Genomic DNA, 23,198 nt, shown 5'->3' with positions numbered 1-23,198 from the left:
AGGCAGGGTGGTGGTACCTACCCGTACTCACAAGAAGTCCTACCACCAGTAAAAGTCTAAAAGTTTCCTTTGGATGCCCTCGGGCAGCTGTTAGCAAACCCCACCCCTCCTGGCTGAGCCTTTGCTCGCCCATCTGTCGTAGTGAAGCTTAAGAGGCTTCCGGGCCACCAGTAATCACTAATTCATAAAAAAACGATAGTGTTGAGAGAAAGCCGAATTGGTGTGATATTATGTGTGTCAGTCAAGCTAGGCTTGTAGCTATATAGTTATATACACGTAGGTGACATGTGTTTGTATAGCACGCACGACTTGACGCGGCGAGAGGCGAGAACGAGGTCGCGACGGACAACGACTCCAAAAATAACAACAATTGTAACTAAATTATATTATCGTTATACATACATACATACATATTATCGTTTTAAAGGCATATTAATTTGTTTTGGAATATATTTGTTAAGATTTTTTATGTGTTTAAAATTTTTGTTCGTTTATTTATTTTTAGTAAATCTTATAGTCTAGGCTTGATCAACGATGGTTTATTAACTATAAAAGCTACTTTGCTCCTAAGAATTGAAGAGCTCCGTTACTTTGTCATGGATCCCACAGTCAGAACCTAACCAAATCAAACTTCCCTTGAAGTACATTCTTTCCAATAAAAAATGAATCATCGAAATCGTGCTATTGACTTATTTGTCCGTTTGTCGCGAACATACTTAATGCAAATTTAAGACTTATGTAGTTTTCTCGTATATGCTATTGTCAGAACTGGACCACACGGGAAGCGTCAGCTTTCTAATAAAAAAAGAATCATCAAAATCGATTCACCCAGTCAAAAGCTATGTGGTAACAAACATAAAAAAAAAACGTACAGTCGAACTCAGAACCTCCTTCCTTTTGAAGTCGGTTAAAAAGATCGTAAATATTACCTGGTTCACTCCCGTCTGTACAATAAAAAATAAATCACATAAAGGCACTCCTTTAAATCTCTAGCGAACCGACGTACCTATTCCACGATAATGGGGCTCCGGTAGCAGACGACGTGTGTATTACGGAGCTGAACGTCGACAAGGGTCCCTCTATAATTACGTGCTCAACCTAATTCAATTGTACCTCTGAAGGAGCGGTCGCGTACCGCGCAAACTCGACTAATTCTGTTTACACATGCTTCTAAACACGCCCTGGTGCATGTCACAGGCGAAAACAAAGGCTACTATCATTCTCTGATGTTTTAGAATTTAGGTAGGTAGGCAGGAAGGTACTGCCGCCGTACAGGATAATGTTTTTTTGGATCAATTTCCTTATGAGATGATACGGAGGGGTACCCTAACCAGAAAAAAACGTCCGTAACGTAAGATTTTTATTAGTAATGCATTCAGTGTACGACTTAACTTTGTAATAACGTACAAAAAATAACATATTTTTTTATCATTCATTGACCACGATCTCAGAGCGTTCGTTTGCGCAATACACTAACTCTTATGCAAACAACCGTGAATGAAGTGTACCACAATAAGTTCGCACGTTACCGAATGACCGTGGGTTGTTGCGAAACCTCCAGTTTTATTTTCTTTATACCTCGAATAGAATTTAAAATTAATATTTTTATAGTAAGGAACTTCGTTCCTATCCGGTGTCCCACGACACCACACATCTTTTTTTATGGTTGAAGCCTTTCCAGTTTCACCAGGACAGGTGGGCGAGCAAAGGCTCAGCCAGTATGAGTGGGATTTGCTAACAGCTGCCCGAGCGCTTCCGAAGGAGACCTAACAACTCAAGAGCAGCTGCTATGCGAATGTATGGCAGTAGGCAATATGCCAATAGGCAGTGCCTAGTGTGGAGAGTTTTTAGCAAACTGTTATATGTAAATGTTTTCAAGGTTAATAAATAAATTATTCTATTATTATATATTATATCATTATTACAATCTACGACCGGATCACAGGCTAATTATGTACAGGTTTGTCTAATGTCTTCATGTTATATACATAGCTTCCGTTCTACTTTACTTAGATCAGTCTTTCTCAAAGTGGGCGATAGCGCCCTCTTGGGGGCGTTTGAAACCTAGAGGGGGGCGTTAAGGGGCCCAGAAAAAATGAGGGGTGTTGATGTGGGTTAGGGGGCGATGTATTATTTGTGAAATTGTGGTTTTTAACTTTTAGGGGTGTATAAAAAATTGTGGGCGCTGAAAAATAATTGATTTTCAAAGGGGGCGTCAAAAGAAATAAGTTTGATAATCACTGACTTAGATAATTATCAAAACAAAAGGCCGGAATACACCTCATCTTATACGTTAGATAGGATAGAATATCATAGGCTCTTAAAACGGTGGAAACTGCTTAAATAAGGAGTACCGCTCTACTCTCATCATCATCTCTCAACATCTCTACTCTAATAAGAATTCTAACAGTGAACCGCTACAAAATATAAAACAGAAACAAAGGTTATTACAGAAAAGAGAAATCGATCTTAATCAAAGTTTCGTCAAAAGTGTATAGTGGCGCACCTACACAATTACTTAAAACTCACAAAACTGGAAATAGTGATAACTGGTGGTAAGACGTGTTGTGAGTCCGCACGGGTAGTTACCAACAACCTGCCGATTTCTGCCGTGAAGCAGAAATGTCTGCCGTGAAGCAGAAATGCATTTCGGTTTGGCAGGTTTGAAGGGTGGGGCAGCCGTTGTAACTAACTATACTGAGGTCTTAGAACTCATATCTCAAGATGGGTGGCGGCATTTACGTTGTAGATGTCTATGGACTCCGGTAAACACTTAACACCAGGTAGGCTGTAAGGCCGTCCACCTATTTTTTTTTTATTGCCTATTTGTGTGGACGAGCTCACAGCCCACCTGGTATTAAGTGGTTACTGGAACCCATAGACATCTACAACTTAAATGCGCCACACACCTTGAGGTATAAGTTCTAAGGTCTCAGTATAATTACAACGGCTGCCCCACCTTCTAAACCGAAACGCATTACTGCTTCGCGGCAGACATAGGCGGGGCGGTGGTACCTACCCGTGCGGACTCACAAGAGGTCCTACCACCAGTAATCTATGCAATAAAAAGGAATAAATAAAAGACCTTAACCTGACAGGTACAATACAGGTCGTAAGTGTCGAAATATAATAAAAACTAATTGCTAGTCTATGGCATGAAGTTTACTCTATACTAGCGGCCCGCTCCGGCTCCACTCGGGTCTTTAACAAAAACTTCTAACGATATTTGATGTTGTTTTATTTTTTTACATAAAAGAACACTTATTGCGGCATCACTATAATAGTTAGACATATGCAGTCGCGACACTTTTTGTAAATATAAATGTGTTCTACAAAGTCGTGGTACATTATTTTATTCTATCATCAATAGTTTTAGCAGAGCACGCAATGTAAAGAATATTTTACGTAATTTTTTTACACCTTCGGTTACATTATTGGAGTTTTAATAAGGACCCCTAATTAAAAAAAAGAGATTATAGCCTATGTCACTCGGGAATAGTGTAGCTTCTAAACAATGAAAGAGTTTTTCAAATCGGTTCAGTAGTTTCGGAGCCTACTCAATACAAACAAACAAACAAATCTTTCCTCTTTGTATTATTACGAGTAGTATAGATTAGCAAATTTAATTTATACCATTTAAATTTACTAATAATATAATTCCGAGCAAATCGCCACAATCTACAACTTGAACTTCACAATAAGACACGTTGCGGAGAAGACGAAGTTTCGACGATTTGACAGCTGGATCCCAGGTCCAGAGGACTTGTTCACTTGACCGAATTACGACGCCGCGTCCGTCGCATACAAGCACAGCGCGTGGAGAGCCAACAACTTGTGCATTGTTTACAGAATAATTATCTCAACAAAAAACTTCACTTACTGATAAGTAATGAAATGCATTAGACAATGGTAAAATAAATCTTTCGAAGATACGACCAGTATGCGATCTTTGAGATTGCTATTTTTCAGTCATCCAAACGCAGTGACAGCATCCTCGTGTTATTTTACCTCTTATCAAAACAGTAGTGTCCTCAGCCCTTTCGTAATGGGAAAAACCGTTATGCACTCCATTCCGGAAGGGTAGATCGTCGTTGTCCTAATGCAATCGGTACTATGACGTCATGTCTTCAAATTACGTACAGCATCAAGACTACAAAATTAACTAAAAATACATCAGCCTTCTAATATTTACGACAAAATTTAAAACGAAGCTTAAAAATCCAAGAGAGTTCCTTTAAATTCAGTTTAAATCAGTTACAGTCCCTTACATATCATCATCATCATCCTATAACAGTCCACTGTTGGACATAGGCCTCTCCAATTGCACACCACTGACCACGATCTTCAGCTTCTCTTATCTAGCTCTTGCCGGCCTATCTGCATAGTCTTACATATACAAGTTGTATTTAAATCGTCCTTAAAGCCGACTAGCGAATAGTGTACTTACTATAGCTAAGAGGAAACGATATCATTCTAAAAATGTATTCCGCGTTTTAGTAATTGCATGTTAGTTCTTTGAATACCAGCAGCGCAGCCTACGACCGTGTTACATTAGCCCCAATTCAAGATAAGTTGCGGGCTGGCAAACCTAATAAAATAATATTTAAACTAGAAAATGAATGCTGTTTTCCCTTTTTCCACATTTTCAGCTTCTGGAACTTTTCAAGAACACCCTGTATATCATCGTGTATCTATCGCAGTCGCCGACGGAATACGACCCTGTACTTGGAGTTCAGGTAATCAAATTTACAAAGTTCGGGGAGACGTCTTAACACCTATGTACATTTAACTAGGCGTGCCTTTTTTTTTTTTTTTTTTTTCGGGTAGAGGGCCGAACCTCCTACGAGGTCCCCGCGCCTAGGGGGCGCGCGGGGTATGTGAGACTTAACGATCTGCAGGTGTTGAGAGCAGATCGCGGGCCCAAGGATTTTAGGGCCCACCCACTAAACGACTCCCCTGCACTCTTACACCCGACGTCCGATCTCCGTCCGGGGTCAGAACCTGGACAGAGTAGGGGGGTTCCCGCGGTCAACACTACAACCAGACACGCGGCGCCACCCCGAGGACGTCCGACCGACGGGTCGTCGAGGCGATAGTCGACAACCAACGACGTCGGTCTCCGCGGTACGGCGGCCCTACCAGGCCGCCCGGGCGGTGCCGCTGGTGTTCCGGGATACCCCGCTGGGCCAGAACCAGCCTGCCAGGTCGGAACGCGATACACCGCCGACCGGGTTGCTCTTCAACAGTATGTTCGGCGACGACAGCGACGACGAAAATGCGGACCGCATCGCAGTCCGCAGCCGCCGACGCGCCGTCCCGTCCTCCTGGTGCCAGCGCGCTAGAGTGACGGTAGCGTGCGGCGCAGCCTCAACCCCCTTAGGTCGCCCCGTGACCATCACCGGGAGGAGACTGCCTCCTCATAGGGGCTGGAGCTGGACAAACGCCCTCCTCCGACCCCCGGCTCGACGGAGGAGGGCGTTTGTCCAGCTCCAGCCCCTATGAGGAGGCAGTCTTGCCTGAGCTATCAATACTCTAGGTTTCGATAGCGCTATACTCATATATATAAATAACACTTATACCAAAACTCTTGCTATCTGATGTCGATGTCAAACTCATTCTTAATTTATGTTATCAATAAAAAATAAAGGCTATTCGTTGGTAGACCAGTCAGTCGGGAACTGTTGGACGGGTTTGGTTTTATTAATACGCTTTTATTAGCTTTGCAATTTGAATTAAAAATTATGTACGAAAAAATTATTTTATTGAAAAAAAGTGTGGGGTGCATGATATCAGTAGTTATAAATATTTTATGAACCGATATAAATAGAGATTTTGATAATATCCTGAAAAGCACCCCACGTGTAAAAAATACAATAAAATCATTTTTTCTTACACTATTTTTAATTTAAATTTATTAAAATTTATTTTCTATTTTTTAGTTGGATCTTCTATAAAAGCGTATTTAGTTAGTTTTTTTAAACTTTTTTTTATATTAGTTACATTTTCAATAAAGTTTTTAGAGAAAGAAGAATTGGAAAAGTTGCTCAGGAAACTCTGACAATTCACAAAGCTTATCGAAATATAGTCTGTCGGGTCAGTTAAGCAAACAAAAAAACGAAATGAAAATAGTAACCTATGTAAAGTGTCCATTCAAATACTTTACCAGGTACCAATATTTCGTACTCACTACCAAACGCGTCATTATGAATGTCTACCGCGATAAAAAATATAATTATAATAAAATATAGTTTAATTCTTATCTATTCATAGATTTCAAATATTATCTAAAACATTTATGCGGTGAAGCATATTATAAATTTCATGTCAAGATTACAGACAACACGATGTGAGAATGAAGCGTTCTCTGTAGACTTTTTCACTTTATCACTATTTTTGTATAATAATATTTTAGTTAAATATGTTTTTCTTTTTTTTTATTCTTTATTAGAGCCACATACACCTATTAGGTTAAGTCAGCTATTTAAATATTGTTAATGTGCTTCAATTTAAATTGCATTCTTGGCCACCAGATGGACTGCGAGGGACTCTAGACCAGGGGTCGGCAATCTGAGACTCGCGAGCCACATGCGACTCTTTGGATATGAAACTGCGGCTTTTTAGTTCCATACACAAATATTATTTATTTTATAAAAAAAAGTTGTCTGGTGTCGTGGGACACCGGATAGGAACGAAGTTCTTTATTATAAAAATATTAATTTTAAGTTCTATTCGAGGTATAAAGAAAATAATTTAAAAAAAATACTTTATAAAGTTATCAACTTTATTTTATTCACAATGATTTATAAAAAATATATAATAAAAATATGTTATTTTTTGTACGTTATTACAAAGTTAAGTCGTACACTGTGTGCATCACTTACTCAAGAAATCTTACGTTACGGACGTTTTTCCCGGTTAGGGTACCCCTCCGCATCGTCGCATAAGGAACTTCATTCCAAAAACATTTAAAAATTGCTCTGAATCGACTAAGCAGGATTGGGCACCATTTCCATCTCTCAGCCCATTGTTGTAAGTAAATGTGTAATCGTTTTTATTGTTTACTTATATAATAAGTGATCATCTAATAATACCATATATATGTTATCTAATTTATTATAAAAAATACTACTTATATGAGAATAAATAGATTAGTTTTGTTTATAAAAAAATATTATTTGTGCAAGTACTATTTATTTTTCGCAGTAATATTTTTGTGGCTCTTTAAGAACTTTAAAATTTTTCAAATCGTAATGCTTGGCTCTTGCGACACAAAATGTTGCCGACCTCTGCTCTATACAACGCATTCGTCGAATATAATGCAATCCTAAGCTATTCTATGGCTGATCGGTGGCCCTGGTCGTATCTTTTTAAGAACACATCGATTGAATGAGCACGAAATTACCTAGTTGTTAGTCTTGATCAGTCATTGCCAATCCACGCCGCCGGCTCACCGACACAATCACCCTACAATTGAAAGGATGTTGTTTTGGTTCGTTCTCAATAGAAACCGGCCGTGTTCGCGGATATTAAAGAATTATAGTGTTTGAAAAAAATAAATACGTAGCATGTAGCAACATACTCGAGAAATTGTTAATTTTTACTAGTTACGTGCGTGCCAAATGTGATTTTTTAAACAAAAATCTATCACTATTGAGTGTTGGACTAGAACTTTTGACATTAATGAAAATGACGAGTATTTTAACTTGTTATTTAATTGTGTACTAACAAACAATAAGTTAAAAAATATTTAAATCATTAAATTCGGTTTTCGGGAAACTAAAAAAGGAATAGGTTTTTAATTTTCTCAATGTTCTTCTTTAACATTCAGTCAAGACAGTGTTTTCTTTTTTAAATCATAACGTAATGAACTTAAGATTTAAATTCACTATTTCCCAAATTATTATGCGTGTTGTGTTCTAATGATTTATCTCAAGGAGAAATTTCTTCACATCGTCGAACTAAATATTGAATTCATTTAATTAAATATTAGGGTCAAATTCTTGAATAATTCAAACTAAGATTTTAGCGTATGCATTAAATTAAAATGGAACAAATAAAATATACTGAACTAGATGATGTATTAAGTAAATTCAGCATCTTCGGTCGTTACCACATCGAATTGCTACTGTACTTAGCATTTGCTTACGCATCGAATTCGATGTATTGCTCCAATTACATATTTGCGGCAGAAAAAATAGAGTACAGGTGAGTATTATGCGATCATGCATATACATATGTATATATAGTATTTTTACTGCCTCAAAAGACATACTAACAGACGCACTGATCGCTTACAGACTACTTAGGAGGACTCACTTTATCGTGGATGGCAGAAACGTAGGTACTGTGTTTAAGACAGTTTAAGACAGTTGAGTTCACTGGTGGTAGGACTTGTGAGTCCACACGGGTAGGTACCATCACCCTGGCTATTTCTGCCGTGAAGCAGTAATGCGTTTCGGTTTGAAGGGCGGGGCAGCCGTTGTAACTATACTTGAGACCTTAGAACTTATATCTCAAGGTGGGTGGTGCATTCACGTTATAGATGCCTATGGGCTCCAGTAACCACTTAACACCAGGTGGGCTGTCAGCTCGTACACCCATCTAAGCAATAAAAAAAGAAGAAAAAAAACGAAATGAGTCACGATATTTATATTGTGAATTTACCATGTGTTCAAATTAAATGACAATCAAAGATAAATTTGTGGAAGTTTACGACAAAGGGAAGATCTTCCATCGGACCGACAATCCTGCGTGCTGTGGATGAAAGCCTTCAGATAGTAGGAATTTACGAATGGCGGTGGTAACACGTGTCGGCGACGTCAACCTGCCTATTTCTGCCATAATGCAGTCGTGTGCTCCAGTTTAAAGGGTGGAATGATCATTTTATAAGATTTCAGGCTCACATCTCATGATAGGCAGCGATGACATTCAAATTGTTTTTCCTCTAGACTCTAGAAATCAATTAGAAGGAACTGACCAAGACGCGAATGAAAAACAATTTTTTGGTAGTAAGAGACTTTAAAGAATACAGTAATATTTTACCGAATCACAAAACTAGACTGTTATTTGAAATTTCATTTCTACTATTGCGTACTCGCCCTCCTTTGTCGCGGGTTTGCTGTGGAAGAAACTCATTATGACCGTAAACTTACCACAGGTGCTATTGAAATATTTTTGGCATTGTGTTTTCTGTGTAAATCCTAGAATAAAATAGAATAAACAAATCTATTTTTATTTTATTTTAAGTCGATCTCTGAGTCGATTCAGTTGTTATGACTATCTGGTATGTTTTGATTTCTTGACAGAACTCAGAGATTATGTACCTACTACATAATGAATACTGACGGAAATAGGAAAATTTACGTGGAGCAACTTATTTGGTACAATATCCATCCTTGATCTCAATATGAGGAAGTGGCCATGCTGTTGACAGCATACTTAACTGCTTCCGATCAACAAAATGATAATTGAAAACAAATTGTTATTGTCGTATATAAAATAAAAGGGATTTTAAAATCAAAACTGAATAAGCAGTTATACTAGCGGCCCGCTCCGGCTCCGCTCGGGTCTTTAACAAAAATTTCAACGATATTTGACGTTGTTTTATTTTTTTAAATAAAAGAACACTTATTGCGGCATAACTATAATAGTTAGACATATGCTGTCGCAACACTTTTTGTAAATAATAATGTGTTCTACAAAGTCGTAGTAAATTATTTTATTCTATCATCAATAGTTTTCGCAGGGCACGCGATGTAAAGAATTTTTAAGTATTTTTTTACACCTTGGGTTACATTATTGGAGTTTTAGTAAGGATCCCTAATTTTTTTCAAAAAAGATTATATTCTATGTCACTCGGAAATAGTGTAGCTTCCAAACAGTGAAAGAATTTTTCAAATCGGTTCAGTAGTTTCGGAGCCTATTCAATACAAACAAACAAATCTTTCCTCTTTATAATATTAAGTATAGATTATTTTCTGAAGGCCGTCACCGCGTCGCCAACACCTCCAAATATACAAGACATTAATAACGTTATTAAATTTTCAAGAAAGATTTGATTACTTTATTATTGGTTGTAACGAGAGAAATCCTAACATTATAGCCAGTAAGGCAAGTTAAGCTCACCGATGAGTTTTCTTCGGCACGACACAGTAAGTGTACTGGAAAATAAACGTTAAAGCTGTGTAGTGTCGAATGTAGAATCGCATTACATTCGCGAGATGTTCGAAAAGGTCACTAAAAATTTCACCGAGCGTGGATAGCTGCGTTCTGTGGTGTCAGCATACTGCGATCCCAATTAACCTTCACTTGGATAACAACTATACAAATGAGTCTCACACCGTATCTCTAAAAGTAAGCGGCGATATTTGACTTGTCTATACTATGGGCCGCAATACCACATAATACCAGATAGGCGCGTCTGCTAATCCATAAAAAGTAACAAATGATTTAAACTCTATTTAAATAAAAGTATGTGTGTGTGTGTATTTGTATGTTTATATGTTGTTTTGTATCTTGTAATATGTATATAATATTATTATATGTAATGTTTACTGTATGCACTAGGTTTGTGTTCCTAATTCTTCTTTCCTTTTGCGGGCCTACTGGAAGAGATTTCAGCGTGAAATAAGTAGTGCCCTTGTACTCTGTATCCTTATGGTCGTGTTTCTTCTAACAGCTGTGTGTACAAAATATCTTAAATAAATAAATGAAATAAATAAAAACCTACTTACAGTTGATAAAATTTCAACAAAAGATTATTATTGAATCGAATAACATTGACCTCAATTTCTTTTTTCCAGGTGCACAGATCCATTATACAACAGCTCGTCTGAAAGAAACACAAGTAGATGCTTAGAATGGTCCTACGAAGATCCTCATTCGTTTGTGGCAGAAGTAAGTATCTATTGTCTAAATTATTATGATACGTCACAATTATGTATATTAATAAGCCATTGTTCGAAACGATATATAGACAGAATAGAGTAATGTAAACATAATTCTCGAAAAATTCTCAAAATAATCAATTATTTTTTTACAACATACTGCGGTGTGGTATTAGTAGTATCAATTAGCAACCTATGCTAATTCTTGGTCTTAATCTACTGATTTCTTTACCCAGCGTTCGTTAAGTACTAGGATAAAAATATTATCCGACGACTATCCTGCTGAAAACGGGATTGAATGTCTTGAAGGGGTTTCAAGTTAGTGCGAGCCACGTGAGCGAACACTACACTTGCATAGGTCATGACGGAGCCTATGCTAGTTTTGTAGAGTGTCACCTTATTTCGAAGGTACAATTTACCTCGCTCGTAAATCATGGGATAGAGGCGTCCTAGTATGAAGGTGGCACGGCCACGTACTGTTTTAAAGCGGGGTCGGAATGTCATCCCTCTGTCGAGGGTGACGCCTAGATATTTGATCTTCGAAGCGCACGGTATGGGCTGGTCAAAGAAAGTGATGAGGCGAATGGCGGAGCTGTTAACGCACCTATTATGGGTGCTGCTCGAAGTGGTATTCGGAGGGCGACCCCTTTTGAAGAGCACCGCTGTGCTTTTCGTGGGGTTGATATCAATGCGTCACTTCCAGGACCACTGTCCCATGGTGGCTACTGTGATCTGGATCATCAAGTGTGGGCTGGGGTGCGGTTTGTTTACCTGCCTTCGTATACGGCAGCGGATTTTTCCACGCCAAGACGGTGGAAACCGCAGCCGGTACGAAGGCCAGTTTCGGCCCTGAATGCACCTGTCTTTAGGCCGACGGTTCTGGGAGCTGGGTGGTTCGGGCGCGGTTTCCCTAACTCACGAACATTAGGTGGTCGCGTGATCACCGAGGCACTTCACGCAGCGGGAGTTATTTTGCAATTCCGCGCGAGCCCTTATCGAGGATCATACGCTCTGTGTGCTTAATGCCAGTTTTTTAACGTTCTCGATAGCGTAAAAGTTAACTCGAATTTGTATGTGTTTGGAACGTTTGCCCACGTTTGCCACTAGGGTCCCGGTGCCTATTACTAATTGATTCGCTTTACATTCAAGAATACGTTAACGAATTCAACGTTGTAAGTCAATCTGGAGTACCTACTTGTTTCTGTTAATATTTCGTATCCTACTATCATTTACATTCTTCACATTTATATTGATTTTCTTTTATAAAATGAAATTCTAAGATTTCTTGCTATTGAAGTAACAGATGTCAGGCGTTTCATTGTATGTATTTTATTATTTAAGTTCTACTGTATGTTCAGTTGGGCGTCCTTAAACAAATAAATTAAATGAAAAACAACGATGATCGTCGCCGGGCGACCTATAATGACTAATTACATTGTGACTGAAACATTCCGTGGTGTACTGAAAACAACTAACTGGTGTGTTAAGATGTTTGTTTATGCCTACGCAGCTCTAAAGGCGATCGTTCACAATCAGTCACGAACATTAATAAGGCCAGGGATAAAGCTGCACAAGAAGACGCAGAACGGTAATAATAACACGGAAAAAGTCACGCACGTCCATCTAGCCCCAAACTAGGATTCCCTTTACCATAGGAACATGATACTGATATACATACTTATATGCTTACTAGTTGTACCCGTCCGCTTCGCTGGGCGTTTAAAATTAACATTATTATTTCTCATCCCCACGAAGATTCTCATCATTAACGCCCCCGCAACTCGTGTAGGGAGTCCAGCACTCATATAAATATTAGTCTATCCATTAAGTACATGTATCTTCTACATGGATACCAAGTTTCAAGTCAATCGAATGCACGGTTCAGTAGTTATAACGGAACATCCGTAAAAACCCCTGTAGATTTATATATTAGTATAGATGTACATATTATGGAAAACCCAGACAAAGAACTAAAAAATCCTGTACATCACACAAATATTTGCCAGATGTGGGAATCGAACCCACGACTCTAGGATCATCATTCAGGGGTGTTCAACTATGCGCCACTGAGTCAGCGGTGTTTTTAACATCTACCATAATTACGTATTTAAACGCGGTCACTTCTAACGCTTATAATTAATCTTAACTTTCGTCTAGTAAGATGGAATAGCTAAGGTAATTCACTTACATACGTAATGACGTCGACATGCTATTGTAATGGACAGGTTAACCTAATAATTTCTACTTCTATTCAAAGTCATAAATAATAAAGTAGAAAAAACAATAATATACAATAATAAGCAATAATAATATTGATAAAACCAGTTAAAGCAGCATCAAGAACACAATACAAATGCTGCCATTAACCTTAGTACAAGGTACATACTTCAAGGAGCAGCTACTTCACCGATAATTGAGTCGACTATTATCAAAGGCGGCAATCTGACTTTTAGACAATGATTGGTAAATCAGAAAAACGAATTATTGACTTTGTATTCCATTGGCAGTCACAAAACTCTTCGGAACGACATCTTAGATAAATAACAGGTTAACTATTAACCTTTATTTAATGCAGGTTTTGAACCGTATTCTTTGAAGGAGACGATTATATTCAAATAAATCTGTATTGACATATCAATAAAAATTTTTTGTCCAAATGTACAGATTGCCACCTTTGATAATAGACGACTCAATTATACTAATTACAATTTCCCTAATATAAGACGTAGCATTTTTACAAATCTTACAAATTTTTTGACAGTTTTAATATATAAGCCCCCTATGATTGTACTTGTAGTATGTAGTACTTATATATCGGAATATCAAAAGATTTTTTACAAAAAAACAGAATAAAGTTTTCAAATATATTTTTTTAATTTTCCTTTCCATCAAGCAAACGACCCATTTCATGGTAAGTGGCCACTGTCACTGCCAAGCTGTTGCTTATTGTAAAATTAACAAGTTTGTGCTAATATAAGTCCCAAGCAACAATGATTGACCCGTTGGTGTTTCGAGCATGGACCCGCTCGGTGTAACCTCTTCTCTTTGCAGTAGAGTACCATAACAAGCACCACCCAGCCATCGTTCTCGTCGAACCCGTCGCTTATGACGAAGAGCTCGACGAGCGAATTAACCCATAGACACAGCCCACTGAGTTCCTCGCCGGATTTTCTCAGTGGGTCGCGTTTCCGATCCGGCGGTAGATTCTGCGAAGTACTGCTCTTGCTAGGGCCAGTGCTAGCAATACTCCGGCTTGAGCCCCGTGAGCTCACGTATATGTTAGGGCGAAGCTGAAATAGCCTCTCAAGGCTATCAGCATAGGAAGGGAAAAAAAACCACGTTTCAATATGTGTGGCGGCATTTACGTTATAGATGTGTATGGGCTCCGGTAACCACTTAACAACAGGTGGGCTGTGAGCTCGTCTACCTATCTAAGCATTAAATGAAAATGCCGAAACCTTAACTTACTGTATTATCGAAAAACCGCTTCAACAAGTTACCAACAATTTTCATTACCTATTTTTTCGAAATAAAGCCATATCGTCATATATGTTTTTAATATGACGAAACACCCTTAAAATCCTTATATATCTCTTTGGTAATAAAGTTTCAGATTGGCGATCAAGAATGGAAACGTACGCTGGTTGGGACAGCACACAGTTTCGGCTATATGATCGGTCTACTGCTCATAGGACCCATATCTGACAGGTTGGTCAAATTAAATTATCAGTTAGACGCAAATTATCATTTGCCATTGTACATAATAAACGTATTTATTGTTCCCGTAGTGCAGTAGTGCAGGGGTTCCCAAACTTATTTTGTCTACTGCCCACTTTGAGAATAAATTATTTTTCAGCGCCCCCATTTTTTCACTCACTTACAAACCACTATAGCTAGAGTTCAGTCGATGTCTACGCGTTCTCCTAGATGAAATTACTAATCGCCTCCCAAGCCTCTCACAACGCCCCCATTTTTTTCTGGGTCTCTTTCCGCCCCCCTTTTAGGCCCGCATCGCCCACAAAGGGGCATTATCGTCGACTTTGGAAAAGGCTGCAGTAGTGTAATCATTGTACCATAAATTTTATAGCACTTCTTTTCCTTGCCTATTCTATTTCTCTTTTTGCCTGTCTTTTTAAGGGGTAGCAACAGGATATCACGGATTTGTACTAAGCCACACGTTTTACATTTAATTCTAACTATATTTAAATATGACTGCAATAATTATTAACTAATTAGCACGTTCGTATGTGGCAATGCAATAACGCATGTTCGTAATGTAACGGCGTGTTTGAGTTAATCTATATATTATTAATACGTGAATCAAAAACTTTGTACCCCTTTTTACGAAAATTGCGCGGACGGAGGAGTATGAAATTTCCCACACTTATAGAGAATATAGAGAAGGAGTGCACAATATTAATATTTTCTTAAATTATGCATAAAAAATACATTAAATCAATAAAAAAAAGCGTTACACACACTACCATGTATTTGACACGCACACGCATGCATACTATTTGCTTATTGCCAAACTTTTCTTATTACTTATAGTCTGTGGTCAAATTGAGAATAGATACAATATTGTTTATCTTTAATAATATTTGTCTATAGTGTAGTCTTTTTTTTTTATTGCTTAAATGGGTGACGCGCTCACAGTCCACCTGGTGTTAAGTGGTTACTGGAGCCCATTGACATCCACAACGTAAATGCGGACTCACAAGAGGTCCTACCACCAGTAAAAAGTCTTGGCGAAATCTGTGATTATAGAAGTAAGTCTTTGACAACAGAATCATAATAGTGTACAAACCTATAATTTCAATTAATTATAGTCAAATTTATAGACCGGAGGACCACTACTTTTAATAAAATCATAAAACACAAGTTGCTAGACAATAGAAGTGCGCAGTTTTCAAAATGTAAACAACAACAAAAAAACAGCACCCAAAATACGGCCGAGTTAACGCCCACTAAATTCTAATGAGCAATATTGAAATTTTTATTTATGTTTACCTAGAACATTAATCGCCGTGCCAAGCTAACTTGATCGCAACATAAAAAAAGAAAAACCTGTATACGGAAAATACAAGCTCAAGATCGATTTGGAAGTTTTATTTAAGAAACACAAGCATCCAAAAGGCTGTGTTTAAATATAATTGTATTGTAAAATACAAGAACCCGTAAACTGACCTTGGCTATTCACATTCACTATCTAAAATCGAAGCCGTGAATGGTGACTTAACGAAACATTAATTAATAATAGGTTTATTATGCTAGCCAATTAAAATATATTCCATGATTGATTTATTACGAAGGTTAGCTACGTGGCTGTGATAACCGTTTGTTTACCTTTAAAACATTATAATACAAATGCAAATGCGGTAAAATACTGGGCATATTTGCGTGGAGACGATCACAGAAGATCGCGTATGACGACTAGATGCATTCCCGAAGCAGCTGCCCTTGAACTGTTAGGTGTTCTCTGGAGGCGCTCGGGCAGCTGTTAGCAAATCCCATCTCTCCTAACTGAGCCCGTGCTCGCTCATCTGTCCTGGTGAAAATGGAAAGGCCTTCGAGCCAACAGTATTCCTTTCTTCCTAAAAAAAAATACGACTCTGGCTCTGCCCCGACGAATTATCCTGGGAAAGTAAGTTGTGCCGTCAGCTAACAAACAGCCTTGCAATCCAGTCATAAAAAAGATCGTCGGTCTGACATTCTGTGTAAGGAGATGGGGAAAAAATAGTCGCGAAAGCCTTGAAGAAGAGTGGCCTTTTGTAAATATTCTTCAGGAGGAGTGCCTTCTAACTTCGCCTTTAGTGCAGTTTGCACCTTCTATGAAGTAGCCTTCTAAAGACAGATCTATTCATCTTGGTAACCAAAAGTAAAAGTTATTCATTCTAACCAACAAAAAACACCTAAATGTAATGCTCATCACTACATAGTATAAAACAAAGTTCTCTGTCCCTATATCTGTCTGTCCCTATGTATGCTTAAATCTTTAAAACTACACAACGGATTTTGATGCGGTTTTTTTTAATAGATAGAGTGATTGAAGAGGAAGGTTTATATGTATAATAACATCCATTAAATAGTGGAGAAATCAATAATAAATTACAGCTTCCGAAGCGAAGCGAAGCGAGGGCGGGTCGCTAGTTGTTTAATAAACAGAAACCACATATAATATTTTACGGCGTTACTTATTCTTTTTCCTTACTTCTTTCGCTTTTATCAAACATATTATGCTCTTAAGAACATGACCAACTATGGAGACGTGACTATTGATGTTGAAACTTAAATAGATCACTACAAAATGATAATGTTGATTTGGTCACGCTGTTTCGATCAGGGGGAATCTGTTCAAACATATAACTTATGTTTTAATGAGACTTGTTTAATACGTACCGTAGATAATTATTATAATTAATGCTACTGTTACGGTTTAGTATCAAATTTATTATTTCCTCTAAAATCGTGAGTACTTTATATTCATACAGATACTTCTAAAAATACCCTTTTTTTGCAAGAACCCATTATCGAAATATTAGGCAGGTACTGATTTTTGTACCACCTTGGGCGATGAAAAAATAATTTGCTTAATTACTTGTAGTAGGACGTATTGACGACCTATACAAGTAGGTGTCATCAATCATGATGCTTCCAATATAAGCCACAAAAAAGTTACCCGTTCCGATCTGAAAAGTGGCCCAGCGTTTATACAATAAAATGGAGACTTCAAACTCATGTCTTATGGTAAATGGCGATGTTCGAGTTATTATGATATGGTCCATAATCATTAAGGTCATAGCTTAATTATAACAATAATAATACTTGGTTCGAAGTAAGTATCAGTTGAATGGAATATTTTAAATTTATTCAACTGATAATTATTTTTAATTAATGTATCTTTTTTATTTGATTGGTTTTGTTAACTTTAAGTATGTTTCAATGACACTATGTACACATATGGACTTGTTGTTGTCTGAAATAAAATAAATCATTCATTCATTCATTCATTCATAGCGAAGTCAATCAGTGACAAAAAATAACTATTTTTTCTGTGTGTTTCAGGTTAGGCAGAAAGAAAGCGATAGTTATAACGGGAGTTCTTGGCGGTGCCTTCGGGTTAACCAAAAGCTTCACTTCATGGTATTGGGTCTACATTGCACTGGAATTTCTTGAATCAGCTCTAGGAGATATATGCTCTCCGCTTTATATTCTCAGTAAGAATTTTAACAGATGATTAAAATATCAGGCGCGATAGCTTTTATAAAAAACAAACATATTGGACAGCCAAATATTTCCAAACTAGTTTGGCGATCAAATTTATTAGTAGTTTGTGCAGTTCAGATAGCATTCAACCATACTAATAATAATAAGGTTGAATGAGCTCTATATATAAAAATGAATTGCTGTTCGTTAGTCTCGCTAAAACTCGAGAACGGCTGAACCGATTTGGCTAATTTTGGTCTTGAATTATTCGTGGAAGTCCTGGGAAGGTTTAAAAGGTGAGAAAATATAAAAAAAAATCGGAATTATATAAAAACAAACAATTTTGTTTTTCCTTTGATGTGTCTTTTATTTATCGATTGAGGCACTACGAAGTCTGCCGGGTCAGCTAGTTCTAAATATATTCGGAAACGGACTAAGACGTAATCGTTATTTCAGATATTGAAATTGTATCTACGAAGCGACGAGTCTCTTACTACCTACTGTGCAGCCTCGGATACATTTTGGGCAGTATAATATTACCATTAACAGCTTGGGCGGTGCCATACTGGAGGAACTATCTCCGCGCCATATACACACCGGCATTCCTATTCTTCTTTTACACGTATTTAATAGACGAAAGCCCGCGATGGCTTCTCATCAAAGGAAAAAAAGATAAAGCAATAACAATACTGAAGAACGCGGCGATTAAAAATAAAATACAGTTCGGTAAAGGGGTCTTGGAAGATCTACATACAGAGGACCAAAAAGGGATTGGTTTTTTCAATCTCCTGAGATTGACGTTCACTTCGCCGACGATGCTAAGAAGATGCGTTATCTGCATTATATGGTGGGGCACATGCACATTCGTGAATTACGGTTTGATCATAAACTCTGTCTCATTAGAAGGAAACAAATATGTAAACTTTATACTGATGTCGGTATTAGACATCCCTGGTAATTTCGTGATTATGTACATATTACTGTACTACAAGAGGAAATATCCACTTATTGTGACGTTTTTACTTGGAGGCGTCTTGTGTATGGTGCAGCCCTTTTTGCCTACAGGTAAGTTATATGAAACTCCTTTTAGTCTAAGATCAAGAATGAATTAATCGTAACTAACGGATTCTTTTCTATTGCCTCCGAAAGCAACAGACCGAGCTGCCCATGTAATCGTGAGTTGTCATCGATATTAGCGAATATCAGCAATGCTGAGCTAGGCCACTGCTATAAGCTGACCATAAAGCTAATAATTAATTAGAAGAAGCATCTAAATTTTCGTTATTTTAAATTAGAATTTTAATAAAGTACACAAGATTCTCTAAGAAATTTAAATCTTCTTCTTTTATATATATATAAAAATGAATTGCTGTTCGTTAGTCTCGCTATAACTCGAAAACGGCTGGACCTATTTGGCTAATTTTGGTCTTTAATTATTTGTGGAAGTCCAGGGAAGGTTTAAAAGGTAGATAAATATGAAAATGCTCAGATTTAATAAAAATAACAATTTTGTTTTTACTTTGATGTGTCCCCCGTCGTACGGATTCCTTTTGTTTTTATTAAGTTTATTTTATACAAAAGCTTAGGTTTTTTATTTATCGATTGAGGCACTACGAAGTCTGCCGGGTCAGCTAGTATGTAATAAAAATTTACAGCCTTTAGTCATTGTAGGTGTCAGTAAGTAATTAAGGCCTTAATTTCTGTCTCTGACAATAAAATCGGTTTGTGTTATCTTGTATTGTGTTTTTATTGCTCAGGTGGGTAGACGAGCTCACGGCCCACCTGATGCTAAGTGGTTACCGGAGCCCATAGATATCTACAACGTAAATGCCGTCACCGACTTGAGACTTGAGTTATAAGGTCTCACTTTTAACAGTACAACGACTTTTTTTTTTTTTTTTTTTTTATGATTGCAGTATTACTGGTGGCCCGGAGGCCTTTCCAGTTTCACCAGGACAGGTGGGCGAGCAAAGGCTCAGCCAGGAGGGGTGGGATTTGCTAACAGCTGCCCGAGCGCCTCCGAAGGAGACCTAACAACTCAAGAGTAGCTGCTTCGCGAATGAATCTACTACCGGATCGGAATCGCGACCCGCTGAGAAGATCCGGCGAGAAACTCAGCGAGCTGATTCATGGGTTAGGTTGCACGGCGAACTCTTTGTCGAGTTCGACGAGTACGGTTACCGAGGTCCCTAAGCCTGCTCCTAGAGCTGAAGGCGTCTAGTGCAAAGGTTATTGGATCTGATGGATCCGTAAGGACGTGTCTAGGGCGTCGACGGTGACTGGCTCCTGCATGATCAGGATTCGGGGAGTAGTCAGCGGCGGCTACGATAAGGCGATTATCATGACGCATAGCCTTATCGAAGTACCGTTCCGACGCTGACTTCATGTATTTCTGTATAGATTCGAGGCCCAGGTCGTCGTGTAGGTCAACGTTCCTCACGAACCACGGAGCTCCGACGGCTAACCTGCAAAAGCGGGATTGTAGAGATTGAAGGGTGTCTATGTGTGTGCGGGCCGCGTGAGCGAACACCACACTCGCGTAAGTCATGACGGGCCTTATGCAAGTTTTGTAAAGTGTCACCTTGTTCCGAAGGGACATTTTACTCCGCTTACAGATCATGGGGTAGAGTCTACCGAGAATAAACGCGGCACGGTCACGGACTGATTTTATATGCGGGCGGAATGTCATCGATGCATCCAGGGTAACGCCCAGGTACTTGACCTTCCTGGCCCAGGGTATGGATTGACTAAAGAGAGTAATCGGGGGTGAGTACAACGACTGCATTACTGCTCCACGGCAGAAATAGGCAGGGTGGTATCTACCCGTGCGGACTTGCAAGACGTCCTACCACCAGTAAATAAAAGTTGATAAAATATCCTAAATAAGCGATTCACTTAAAATGCCAAACTATATCGGTATTATCTATTAAACCCCAATTAATTATTGTCCTTGTTTCAGATCTTCCATGGTTATCGTTGATAGTGTACATAACAGGAAAGCTGATGTCTTCATTTTACTTCAGTATCACGTATATGTACACCTCAGAGCTGTTCCCGACGTACACCAGGAATTCTATGCACGCTCTGTGCTCATCTTTGGGAAGAATCGGTTCTATTATTGCACCGCAGACCCCTCTGCTGGTAAGAGATATTTCACTGTATAGAATTAACTAAATAATACGTTTCCAAAATGGGTTATGATATTCTGGTCCAATAATTTTTTAACATGTCTAGAAGCCGTCGTGGCCTAAAGGATAAAACGTCCAGTGCATTCGTATGTAGCGATGCACCGGTGTTCGAATCTCGCTGGCGGGTACCAATTATTCTAATCAAATACGTACTCAACAAATGTTCACGATTGACTTCCACGGTGAAGGAATAACATCGTGCAATAAAAATCAAACCCGCAAAGTTATAATTTAAGTAGTTACTGGTGGTAGCACCTCTTGTGAGTCCGCACGGGTAGGTACCACCACCCTGTCTGTTTCTGCCGTGAAGCAGTAATGCGTTTCGGTTTGAAGGGTGGGGCAGCCGTTATAACTATACTGAGACCTTAGAACTTATATATCAAGGTGGATAACGCATTTACGTCGTAGATGTCTATGGGCTCCAGTAACAACTTAACACCAGGTGGGCTAAGAGCTCGTCCGCCCATCTAAGCAATAAATAAAACTAGTGGTCGCCCAGGTCGCTAGATGATGGTAGTGTGTTTAATGTTTTTCTTATGGATTTATTGTATTTTTAAGGTATAATTTAAAAAAATATTAACATTCAGCACTCTTTCTCTATATTCTCTATAAGTGTGGGAAATTTCATACTGCTCCGTCCGCGCAATTTTCGTAAAAAGGGATACAAAGTAGTTCACGTATTAATAGATGACCTCTACATTAAACGCTAAAAAGGTTTCATCAATATTTTTGTCACACCAGATGGCATACTGGCAGGGTCTGCCATCAATGATCTTCGGCATCTCAGCGGTACTGGCTGGCCTAATCACATTTCTAGTCCCGGACACCGCCGACGACTCTCTCCCGGACACAGTAAGACAAGCCGAGGACATCGGGAAAACAAAGAATGTTAAAAATATTGAGTTTACATGAACTCAGTATACAGTAGAATAATTAGACAACGATGACCTAAAAGTGACGGCATATCTTAGTCTATAATAGCTAACGATAAATACAGTCGAATAATATTAACTAAATGAAAGTCAGTTCTGTACAAAAAGTTTTAATTTATTTATAGAGAGAGAAGCGCTATGCTAAATAAAAACATTAGCGCGGATCTTCTCAGCGGGTCGCGATTCTGATCCGGTTGTAGATTCATTCGCGAAGCAAATTTTTGATGCATCGATTTTTGTTTTCATTATTTAAAATTTAATGTAATTTCATATTTAATGTAATTTCATAATTTAAAAACTATCGTGAAATAAATATTAAGACCCAGTAATCGATAATTTGATATTTAAATAAAGGTTTGAATAAAAATTGTCAATGTATTTTAATTTTGCGAACACTAATATAACACTAATAACTATAATGATTATTATTATGATAACTATAAAAACAATAGTTATCCAATATCGAAAATGTAATCAATAACTTATTATTTAAACGTTGATTTAATTTAAATGTTCAGAATTCATGTTTAGAATTCGTAATTCATGCCTTAGTAGAATAGTTTTACGATTTCAGTTTTTCAATTTTGACATTTAATGTTTTCTTATGAACGCCTATTTCTCGTTAAATATGTCAGCGTAATCGTGTAAGCAGACGAGCATACGGCCTACCTGATGGTGAGTGGTTACCGTCGCTCATGGACGTCAGCAATGCCAGAAGCAGAGCCAAGACGAGCCAAAAAAAAACGAATTCTCTCCATAAGCCTTGTTTGAATAAGAACATGTCACAGCGCTCGGGAAACACCGTAGTGGGATGAACGCAGTGGCTCCAGGTAGCATGGATGAACTCTACTCCGTCGAAGTACTTTGGAAATACTTTTTAGAACAGGGTATATTTAGTTGGATTCTATTAGTAATACAAGAAAACGGAGCACACCTTTCAAAGGCCAATTATAATTTCACGCGTCCAATTCTTTAAAAAGACTACT

The 23,198-nt window shown here is 38.1% G+C and overlaps 1 protein-coding gene across 3 annotated transcripts; it reads left to right on the top strand.

Annotated features, from left to right (window-relative positions):
- The first annotated feature begins 7,408 nt into the window (after positions 1-7,408).
- On the top strand, positions 7,409-22,579 carry LOC101741063 (solute carrier family 22 member 3). 3 transcript variants are annotated; one of them, XM_021348133.3, is made up of 8 exons: positions 7,409-7,693; positions 8,027-8,205; positions 10,803-10,896; positions 14,494-14,594; positions 17,952-18,103; positions 18,549-19,157; positions 21,052-21,233; positions 22,022-22,579. In XM_021348133.3, the coding sequence occupies exons 2-8, from the start codon at positions 8,045-8,047 to the stop codon at positions 22,190-22,192; spliced, it is 1,470 nt and encodes a 489-aa protein (XP_021203808.1). In that variant the 5' UTR covers positions 7,409-7,693; positions 8,027-8,044; the 3' UTR covers positions 22,193-22,579. The 3 variants fall into 3 exon arrangements, with proteins under 3 accessions (XP_021203808.1, XP_062527929.1, XP_062527930.1); XM_062671945.1 differs by having other exon boundaries at positions 7,417-7,693; positions 7,991-8,205; XM_062671946.1 differs by having other exon boundaries at positions 7,417-7,791.
- The last annotated feature ends 619 nt before the right edge of the window (positions 22,580-23,198 follow it).

Source organism: Bombyx mori, chromosome 13 (genome assembly GCF_030269925.1).
Source record: "Bombyx mori chromosome 13, ASM3026992v2".
Taxonomy (NCBI): domain Eukaryota; kingdom Metazoa; phylum Arthropoda; class Insecta; order Lepidoptera; family Bombycidae; genus Bombyx; species Bombyx mori.
The sequence above is the reverse complement of the archived record's forward strand: the minus strand, read 5'-3'. Positions and strand labels throughout refer to the sequence as shown.